Consider the following 12,004-nt stretch of genomic DNA (forward strand, 5'->3'; position numbering starts at 1 on the left):
CATTCTCCACAGCTCCATCATTGAATATCTTTTAAGGTCATACCCATGACCTGGTTGGTTGGTTGGTTGTTTTACGGCATATCAACCCTTTTCGGGTTATTTAATGCAGAATCCAAAGATTTTGAAGAAATTTTTTTAATAGAATATATTTGTTGTTTTCACGTCAGTTTCTATTTAACCCATAGTTGGGACCCTAACAGGTACTACCACTCCGGGTCAGAGTGGACCTGGGAGCAATGGTAATTAAAGGGTGGCTCCACACTCCCCAAAGCCCACAAGCTGGGGCTTCACCACTGGATATAGTTTAAGGTCATATCCAGGACCCCCATTGAGGGACTTTTACCCTCTGCAGGGGTGGGGGTGTGAGGCAGTCAGTGTATTCTAATGCCCCACCGACAGGGCCAAAACTGAATATCTTTTAAGGTCATACCCATGACCTGGAAGATTTAAAAGAAAAATAAACTCGCAGGTGGTTTCATGTATTCTTTCAATACTTACCTTTAATAAATTTAGAGCGGCATCTTCCTGGTTGTCCGTTGAGTAAAGCACCTTGCCCCCAATCTACAATAGAGCAAAAGAAAAAAAAATTTTTTAAATCTAATATATATAAAAGCGAAAATGTGTGTGTGTAATTTTTTTGTATGTCTGGCAAATAAAATAAAGCTTCTCAAATTCACTTGTGATGTTAGGCTGTGTAAGGTGTTAACTTTGGTCAAAATCGCGTGTTCCTTCTTTCATCGGATTATTTCGATTATCGATTATCGATACTTATTGAAGACATTCCGATACAAACCCTATCCAAGAAAACTACCAGACACATGAAGTACCCTTGTGTGAAATTTCATAAAAATCGATCCAGCCGTTTTCGAGTCCATAGGGCACGAACTCACACACACAAACACACACACATTGGTTTTTTTTTTGATTATCGATACTTTCATTGGATTTTTTCAATTGCTGATTATTGATACTTATCGAAGACATTCTGATATAAAACATATCTAAGAGCACTGCCAGATACATAAAGTATAATTGTGCGAAATTTCATAAAAAATCGTTTAGGAGTCCATAGAGAATGAACTCGCACACACAGACACACAAAGTTCCTTTTAATAGATATATGCATCACCATAATATTTTTCAAATACTAACAATTATTTTTATACCTACAGACACTAGTGTTTCAAGCTCATGCAATCATCAGTGTAGGAAGTGATAATAAAGCTACCTTTGATTTCATAGTCTAGCATCTTACCTCAAAGCCACCGGCAATTAACACAAGAATTGAAGGAAATTAAGTGCCTATAAATGCCATGTCAGTGGGACTTCATAATAAACACTCAGAAAGTATTCAACAACCGGAAGTGTATATATAAGTCGTGGGCGAATGTTTGTTTAAAATGGACATTTGTTGAGGTCATTTACGAATGCCGCTTCCATGGGTCGATGGGTAGAACTGCCAACTATCAACGCGATGGTTGTAGATTTAATCCTCAGCTAGGGAAAGGTTGGTTGGTTTTGTTTTATGGCATATCAACCCTTTTCGGGTTATTTAATGCCGAATCCAGTGATTCAGAAGAAAAAGCTTTTAATTGAATATATTTGGGGGTTTTTCAAGTCAGTTCCTCCCCGACAAAATTGACCGTTCATCTAAGTGCAACTATTTAGATTTTTTTCTTTTTTTTTAAACTAACGTGCGTGTCACTACTTAGCAAGACCTAACGTCCACTCGAGGATAAGGGTCATTAAGTTCGTCAGGTGATTGGTGAAGCATCAAGGGGATTTTTAACTAGTCAAAAACTAATTATTTAAGAGGAGGGCTCAAAAAGAATTTGTTTACATTGGACTTGAAGGCGACTATGTTGTAGTCAGCTTTAAAGTTATAAGGATTTTATGAAAAAATGAGTAAAGAAATAGTTTTTGGAATTTAGCATTGTATTGTTTATTTATATTATATATTGTATTCTTTATTTATAGGTTTGGTTTGGTTGTTTTTGTTTTACGGCATATCAACCCTTTTTAGGTCATGTAATGCCGAATCCAGTGATTCAGAAGAAAAAGCTTTTAATTGAATATATTTGGGGGTTTTTCAAGTCAGTTCCTCCTCGACAAAATTGCCTCTGAGATGGGTATATATGCTGATGACACCACACTCTATAGCAGGCACGACAGGAAAACAAATGAACATATATCTAAAGTAATGGCAGAAACACTAGAGGATGACCTCCAATCAGTAGTGGAATGGGGACAAAAATGGATGGTAACGTTCAATACCACCAAGACAAAACTGGTCTCATTCAATAATTACAAGAAACCTTCTCTACCACCTATAGCAATGGCCAACGACTCTTTATCTGAGAGTACGTCTCTCAAGCTCCTTGGCCTAACGTTTACAGGAAACATGAGTTGGAACAATTACATCGAGGGCATTGCCAGGGCCGCTGCAAGGAAGGTGGGCTCTCTCTACCGTGCTAGAAAACTTCTAACACCCGAAAGTATCCTGTACCTCTATAAGGCCACTATTCGCCCATGTATGGAGTATTGCTGTCATATTTGGGCCGGTGCATCGGCTACTAGTCTCTCGCTCCTTGACAGGGTTCAAAAGAGAGTCGCAAATCTGATAGGCCCTGAACTGGCATCTAAACTTCAGCCTCTGTCCCATCGTCGAAACGTTGCATCCCTCTGCCTGTTCTACAAGTATTATAATGGTGAATGCTCTGATGAACTGCAATCACTTGTGCCCCCACGACGTGAACACCCTCGACAGACCCGACAAGCTGAAAAATCCCACCCCCACACTGTAGAGATCCCTAGATGTAAAAGATCTTTCTACTCCAGTAGTTTCTTCCCCAGAACTGCTAGACTTTGGAATTCCATTCCAGGTCACTGCTTCCCCAACTGTACTGACATGCATAAGTTCAAGTGCAACGTGAACCAACATCTCGCTGCCCTAATCCCTACATAGTACCCCAGTAGATGTTTCCCCTGATAGTAGCCCCCTACACCAAAGTGGCAATGTGCCTTGTTTGGGGTGAAAATGTAATAAAATAAAAATTTTAAAAAATAAAAAAAAGTTTCTATTTAATTTATAGTTGGAATCCTAACAGTTACTACCACTCGGGGTCAGAATGAACCTGGGAGCAATGGAATTAAAGGGTGGCTCCACACTCCCCAAAGCCCGCAAGCTGGGGCCTCACCATCAGATATAGTTTAAGGTCATATCCAGGACCCTAGGGAAAGGTGCTAGTCTGGCCGCACTGATAAGTTGTGATACAACAAAACAGTACTGTATGTGGATGACTACTATATACTTACTGTTGGGGACAGGATGTCTGAGACCACATCACTCTGAAAAAACATTTAGTATCAGCAGATGTAAAAATAACATTTCAAACTCTTATTTAAAAAAAAAAAAACTTTTTACGAAAATATCTGAAGAGAGTGAAACAAAGCTTGAAACGCGTTATAAAAATATTTTCAAATAAAAATATGATAAAAGGCTGAAAAACACACAATTGTTGATGGCTACACTCTTTTAAATATATATATATATATATACATATACACACACATATACACACCAGGTTAAAGGTATTCAAGAGTGGTAAGTAATGAATTTAACAAGGTTATTAAGAGTGTTGAATAAAAAAAGGATGAGACATTTTTTTTTTAATGTAAACAAATTTATCTAGTCGCGACACTGGACATACTAATGTTTCAGACAAATGGAAAGAAATTCTTGTCAGGTGACTTAATAAATGGTTGCGTTCCACAGAAGAAGCCAGTCTTCAATTAGTCTGGGTTAGTGTTTTTCAAAAGTGAAGCAACCAATAAAATTTAAACGAGGTTAATGCAAGAGTGCTCAATACCGAAGTAGAGCAAGATTTACTTTTTTTCTTTTAATTTGTTTTACATAAGCATTTATAAGTCGCTACACATTCATGAGCATGTTTCGGTCAGCCAGTTACAAGTAACTACAGACCAAGTCAGGCGATATTGCTTAGTAGAGTCCATAATTTGTATAAGCAATATCGCCTGAAGAGGTCTCTAGTTACTTGTAACTGGCTGACCGAAACATGTTCATGAATGTGTAACGACCTATAAATGCATATGAAAAAATAATAAAAAGTATATATATGCATATACACACATACAAGCATACACAGACATTTGGAGGCTATATTGGACATGACCTGTTCGTTTCCAAATTTCCTGTTTCGCTGAGAGGCAAATGATTGCTGCCAAACGGATTAATTAAAATATCAGTCGAAACCTCAGTTTTCGCATTTCTCATCTTAAAAAAAAAAAAAAAAAAAAAAAAAAAAATCCCAATAATCTTTACAGAAAATGCCCGGTGCTCTAGAGATTGTTGCATAGCAACGGCGGACGCCCCGATGACGCACATCGACTTGCGCAGCGTCTCTGCGGCCATGACACTTTTTTAAATAATTGCTGTCCGTTATTGCCTCTGGAGAAAACAAACAAATTTCATGAGTTTCTGTTGTATATTTTGTTTTTGTTTTGTTGTTTTTTTTTTGGGGGGGGGGGTAGCTTGTTTTTCATAAAAAAAACCTTGATGGTAGAATCAGTAAGAGGTAGACGATCGAAATGGTTGTTTACATCGAAATTTAATAATTACAACCGTTATGAAGACGTTAAAAATACAGGGTAGTTGCCAGAAATGTAGGTAAATTTGGGTCATCGTTATCATCATTGTATGAATCCTAAGATTCATAAATGCTTATGTAAAACAAATTTAAAAAAGAAAAAAAAAGTAAATCTTGCCCTACTTCAGTATTGAGCACTCTTGCATTAACCTCGTTAAAACTTCGTTGGTTACTCCACTTTTGGAAAATACTAACCTGGACTAATTGAGGACTGGCTTCTTCTGTGGAAAGCAACCATTTATTAAGTCACCTGACAAGAACTGGTTTTAATCGACCATTTGTCTAAAACATTAGCATGTCCAGTGTCGCGACCATATAAATTTGTTTATATTAAAAAAAAAATGTCTTGTTCTTTTATTGAGCACTCTTAATAACCTTGTTAAATTCATCAGTGTGTGTGTGTGTGTGTGTGTATATATATATATATATATAGTCATCCACATACAGTACTGTTTCGTTGTATCACAACTCATCAGTGCGGCTAGACTAGCACTTTTCCCTAGCCGACGATTGAAACAACTATCGCATTGATAGTCGGCAGTTCTACCCATCGACCCATGGGAGCGGTGCTCGTAAACGAACTCAACAAATGTCTATTTTAAACAAACATTCGCTCACCACTTTTATACAATCCGAATATCCCTAAAAATTAACTTTTCTTTGTTGCTAAGTCGTGAACATGCTTTATATGGCCTCGCAACAATTGGTGACCTTCGACCTCGACTTACAAAACTTTGCAATAAACACTTTTCATTGCTTATACCGAGTATCAAACCAAAAGCGATTACTATATTGTCCAATTCTCTACTGTACACTCCTTAACCCTTATCCTCGAATGGCCTCTTGGCCTTGATAAGTGGCGATGCCTATGTAAAAAAGAAAAGTATGGAGGGGGGGGGCATTTTCACATAAAATAAATTTGCATTCCTCTGTGACAGCGATAAATACGCCAAGATTCAACACCCATGTCTAACCTCGTGCTGTAACGTTTAAACTGTCTTTCGTCTGTTGCTTTTTTTTTTTCCAGTCCATGTGCGCATAGAAAAACGCAAAAAAAAAAAAAAAAAATAACAATATCCATGTAATTGCAAATATTTAAAAAAAAAAAAAAGAAAAAAAGCAAAAAATAATAAACTTTGCTGGAGATGCTGTAAATGTTAAAAAAAAAAAAAAAGACTTCCCTTTAAAAACATGATTTTTAGGGATATTCGGGTTTGTATTCCATATTGTTTTCATTGGTCGCCATGTTTGTTTTCGTGCACTCGCATTCAATTTTTGCTGAATAAAACAATACGGAATACAGACCCGAATACCTCTAAAAATAAACTTTTTAAAGGTAAGTCTAGTTGGTATATTCATTGCCCTTAGATTATAAATGTCGGATGACACATTTTTAAGACTGCGTAAAAATTTGTCATGGCAAAACCTTTATAAATATCGGATGACAAAATTTGAAGATAACCATAAATATTTATCTAAAATAATCGGAGAAAGTAAAAAAAAAATAAATAAATAAAAAATAAACGACCAAACTGCTTAAAAAAGGCTAAATTTACAAAATTTGGCCTAAAATAACCCACTGGTTCTAAAATGGGTGATCGATTTACCAGAAGGTTGGATTAGAAACTGATCACCCCCTCCTCTAAATATTTAGATATTGATATTTTTTTTTAGTTGAATCATATAGTGTCGAATAAATTCACGTTCTTATTAAAGTGAAAGCCAAAAAAAAAAAAAGTCGGAACTTTAGACAATTCTCGACACAAATTTTGCATAACTCTGTTTTTTTCCTTCTCCACTTGCACGTGGCACTCTTTCGAAAATAGATATATAGATAAATAATAAAAAATAAGAACGTTACTTGTTATCATGTCAAAAGAAGGAAAAAAATCCTGCCCGCGTGATTACGTGTCTTTTTAAAAACATTTACATAACCTTTTTATTTTTATTATATATCTGTTTAAGCTTTTTTTGTCAGTGTACTAGAAGGAATTCAACTCTTTCTGTGTGTTCTTTACATTACAATAGTACAACCCTGAATCCGATGGTGCAATACTACTACTGTTAAACTGAAACGAAGCTGTTCTGCTTGAAAAGGGGGACATTTTCGCCTTATTCATATCGATTCTTTGCTTTAAAAACTAAAGTAATTATGTGTTTACTTTTTTAATATCCCATTTTGCTGTTTCGGATTATTTTACTAAAGTAAGTAAAGCTTCATTATTTTTCAAAACTGTTTTTGTTTCTTTGTTTTTCGATATTTCATCAATATTATTTAGTAAGAGTGTTTAGCAGAAAAGCCAACAAACGACTACCCGAAAAAATAAATATACAAGAAATAAATGTTACCATAGTCAATAAAAGTTCAGTCCATGTTTTTTTTTTTGTTGTTTCAAAATAGTTTTTAATGCTCTTTACTTGGAATAATTTCAGCGAACCGAAATTAAAACGAAATTTGAGGCGATAACTACTTAAATGAATTTTTATATAAATTACACATGCCATAATTGAATATTCCTCAAGTACAAAATAACGGAAAACATTAAAATATGTTTATAAATATTCCTTACGTTGATGGAACTCTCTTAAATTGTTAACACAAAATGCTCAGGTGCCCCTCCTTCAAATTGAAAATGGGGCTCTCCATTTCAAAGTTGCTGCCATTTTGATTTTTCTTCAAACCGGTTCGTGAATTAAAAAAAATTTAAAAAAAAATTTTTTTTTTACAAACTACTTAAAAATACAAACCAATGAACTTTTCGACCATAAAAGTAACTTTTATTGACTATGGTAACATTTATTTCTTGTATATTTATATTATTATATATATAACATTTTCTCTTTGTAAGAAACATCATTTTGTTGGTCACTCTTGGCTACGAATGGAAACAAAGTTGATATAAAAAAATATATTTTCGCGAAAATTATCTTTACCTCCATCATATTTTGCTTAGGGTAAAATTTTTGAGTATCAAAACCTATCTCTTTACAACCCCCTCCTTTTCATAGCCTATCATACTTTCATCAATCACAGTCCATTTTCTGTAGGCTGTTTTTGAACCCAGTCAACGACGGGTACTTCTGCTAGTAAATTATATATATATATATATATATATATATATATATATATATATATATATATAAAAACGGCTGTATGTCTGTCTGTCTGTTTCCATATTTTCAAACTTTATTTCCGCCAAAACTAAACTCTGCGATTAGCGAGGAAATACTGTTTTACGGAAAATTAGAACCACATCGGTACAGTCGGTTTCAAATCCAACAAAAGGGGAACAGTATGTACAAGTTGCCTTCAATAAGCTTCCAGATGATTTTTGTATGGGCACATTTATTGATAGTACACACATGAAATTCTAGTTCCCTTCAAAGTAATCTCCTCCGGCTGCAATACACTTGTTGTACCATTCCAACAACTTCTGGAAAGCCCCATGGAAATCCTTTTTGTATGAGCGTGTCAATGACCCTCATCACAGCCTCTTTGATCTCCTCAATCGTCTTATAATGTCAGCCTCTAGGTTTTCCTTGAGCTTAGGGAATAACCAAAAGTCACAGGTAGCAAGGTTTCGACTGTGGGATCTGAATTAATCAGCTCGATCATCTCCCTGCTCTCATGGCAACAGCTTTCTTTCTGTTCTTCTCTGAGCACCCTTCGGACAAACTTTGCACAAATCTTCCGCATCTTTAGTTCCTCACAAATAATTGTGTACAGTTCCCACACTGACATCAAACTATGAACTTGTCTCTATAGACACACGATGGTCTTTATCCATGAAATTCTTTATTTGGCCAATCAACTCTGGTGTTTTGCCTTCTTTACACTTCCTCAAACCTCTTATCCCTCAAACTCCCTGCCTTCCTTGAATGATGCAAGATGGTCCAAAAGCAGTCTGAAGCATTCCATACGTTTCCGTGGCATTTTTTTACAAGTTTAAAAACAAAATTTTATTGCATATTATTCTTCTAAAGTGTCTTCACGTTCAGATTGCATTTTTTAAATTCATCATGCTTTAGTAGAGTGTATTCCAATTCGTGTTGTAGCTGTTCATTTGAACGTGAAACCATAAAAATTGGCCAGCAATCTCATAAGATGTATAGCAACAGCATACTGAATTTTCAAGAGTCTACAATTTTAAATGCCTGTACAAAAAAAAAATAAATAAAATAAATAAGTCTGGAAACTTATTGAAGGCACTTTGTAACTCTCCTTAGCCTCTGTTCATGGAAAAAAAATCGCCAACCTGATAGGTCCCGAACTGTCATCTAAGCTTCAGCCTCTGTCCCATCGACGAAATGCTGCATCCCTCTGCCTGTTCTACAAATATTTTAATGGTGAATGCTCTGACGAACTACAAGCACTTGTACCCTCTTGACGTAAATACCCCCGACAAATCCGACAAACAACTAAATCCCCTAAACAGTAAAGATCCCTAGATGTAAGAAAGCCTTCTACTTTAATAGTTTCTTCTCCAGAACTGGTACACTTTAGAATTCCCTTTCGGGATCCTGCTTTCCTAACTGTACTGACATGCAGAAGTTCAAATGTAATGTGAACAAACATCTTGCTATTTATCTCCCTTAATAGTATCCCAGCAACTTATGTCCCCGATAGTAGCCCCTACTTCAAAGTGGCACTATGCCTTGTTTGGGGTGAAAATTGAATTTAAAAATAAATAATGAGATCCCAAGCGATGCGAGATAACCTGATAATAGTTATTTGAAAAAGGAGGAAATTACAAAAAAAAAAAAAAAAAAAAAAATTTTTTTGCTCTCTTTACAAATTAAGAGTTGGACAAAACAATAAATAATTGAACATTAAACAATTGGTTCTGCCGAAATCAAAGCTTGGTTAGTCACGTTCTGCCTTGAAAGATAATTGTCATTATTTGCTATTAAAATAAATAAATAAATAAATAAATAAAATAAAAAAACGGACAGGTGGCAGATTGTTGACGTAGGAAGGGGTAAGACAATTGCATCAATTTCTGCATGAAACGATCTTTGGGGATATTAGAAGTGTCACGAGGAAATGGGAGGTAGGGTAACTATTAAATCTGTTGTTGTTTTTTTGTTTGTTTGTTTTTTGTTTTTTTTTTTGTTTTTGTTAATAATAATTAACCGTATATAGGCTCAGAAAGTATTAGTCAGAATTGCACTAAACTTAATAATTCCAAACGTTCCAGGAAAATTTTGTAAACAATTTTATCATAATACTAGCAGGGAGACCCGATGTTGCCCGGGATTGAATGATGATCAACGAATATTTCACACTCACATATTTTTATTGTCACCGAAATCGGTTAAATCGTCCAGTTTTTTTTTTTTTTTTTTTTAATCAAATCGATTGATTGCGTGCTCTTGTTGGGAACCCATCGCGGTGCACTGGAACGAAGCTTCACATGCCTCCTCGCAGTGACTCAGTCCACAATATATTGTAGTCTACATTGCACTGCAGAGAATCTACTGTTGATTTTATAAAATTATTTTTATATAATGGCTTGAATTAAAGTTTAAAACGCAAAAGTCAAGTATCATGCTTCAATTGTGCTTTAAACAAAAACATTTATTTTGAACATGCCCCTGTTATATTAAAGAGCCTACTATTGATTTATATGCCTAGCCTTACTGCTTGTGCAGTGATAATGGCCTGGATTTAAGTTTAAAATGAAAAAGTCAATTATACACACACACACATATATTCAATAGAAGATATATATATATATATATATATATATATATATATTATTACCGTTTTATCTGTTTAGTTACATATGTTTCGGTTACCGAATCATATCAACGATCCAACAATTTCGTCAGACTTTAACAGAAACTTTGCATGGGTTCACAGACTTTAACAGAAGTTTCCCATGGGTTCAAATATCTTATATATGAAGTTTCATGTCTGCAGACAAAAAACTGACAGAAAAGTTTGGTAGGCAACACATAATATATACGTATACATAAGTATATATGGAAAGAGTTTGTTTAATATAAACTTTTTACGCAAATATTATGCAAGTATAAATCATGCAGAATATCTGCATGAATATAATTACACGTAACAGTTAACTAAAGGTGATCATTTCATAAAAACACACAAAAAAAAAACTAATACGGAATTGATTAAAATGAATGTTTAAAAGAATATGCAAATTAGTAAGATGTTTTGCTAGTGAATGTAAAGTTGTATTTTCTTTTTAAATAGAAAAAAAAAATGGTTTTTAATATGAATATCAACACACACACCCACCAGACTTTTAGGGGTATAGATATAATATATATATATATAGTGAATAAATGACAAAAAACTATATCCCAAAATTCATGATGTTGACCATCTTATAATTTATTCCTTTAATTCAAATAACATTTACAATTCTTGACAGTATATTGAATTAAAAGAATATTGAATATATTATATATATAATATGGTCAACATCATGAACTTTGGAATATAGTCTTTTGTCATCCATTCACTATATTGCTCTGTAATTACATTGAGCTTATTAAATGAGGATTGGTATATATTATCTATATATCTAGAAAAGTGAAAATGTCTGTCTGTGTACACTTTCCTACCAAATAACTGTCAATTTTCGGTCTTGATATAAGGGGTATTGAGATTTGGCAAAATCTTTTTAATCGGGGTTTCGGCCAGAAATTTGGCTCTCAAGGCATCAATGTTCAATGATTTGACCTTTGAGAACTCTGCCAAACTCCTCTGCCAATTTTGGGTCTAAACACTTGAAATTTTAGATATAGGTTACTGGGAGATGGATCTACCTTTATAATTTGATGCGAGCCCAAAACAATAAATGTTAAGGGGTCATAATTGAGGTCAAAGTTTAAAACAATTGACCTCTGCGGTCTTCACCAAATTATCCAGCCAATTTTTTATGTAATTTTACATAAAGTGTATTCAGACATAGAGCAAGCGTTTTAATCGTTTTTTGTTTTTTTTTGTTTTTTTTGCTGAAAATTTGGCTTCCAAGGGGTCAAAGTTCAAAAGAGTTTACCTTTGCGGTCTCTAACAAACCATTCAGCAAATTTTGGGTCTAAACATTTGAAATTTTACATAAAGGGTATTCAGACATGCATCAAGCTTTATAATCAGTTTTTGATCAAAAATTTAGCTGGCAAGAGGTCAAAGTTTACAGAGTTGAACTTTGTAGACTCAACCAAACTCCTCACCAATTTTGGATCTAAACACTTGAAATTTTAGATGTAGGTTACGTGGACATGGGTCAAACATTTTAATTAAATTTGAGCCAAAAATAATAAATGTTAAGGAGTAAAAATTGGGGTCAAAGTTAAAAAAATTG

General features: G+C 34.4%; 1 protein-coding gene across 4 annotated transcripts in view; it reads right to left on the reverse strand.

Annotated features, from left to right (window-relative positions):
• Positions 1–12,004, reverse strand: part of LOC145267030 (allantoicase-like) — a 147,224-nt gene that overhangs the window by 52,001 nt on the left and 83,219 nt on the right. For all 4 annotated transcript variants that reach the window (XM_080122967.1, XM_080122966.1, XM_080122964.1 and 1 more), the window contains exon 3: positions 499–561. In XM_080122967.1, the coding sequence (XP_079979093.1) occupies positions 499–561 (63 nt within the window). The remainder of the gene's footprint in view (positions 1–498; positions 562–12,004) is intronic.

Source organism: Euprymna scolopes, chromosome 42 (genome assembly GCF_053919585.1).
Source record: "Euprymna scolopes isolate OS-2025 chromosome 42, ASM5391958v1, whole genome shotgun sequence".
NCBI lineage: Eukaryota > Metazoa > Mollusca > Cephalopoda > Sepiida > Sepiolidae > Euprymna > Euprymna scolopes.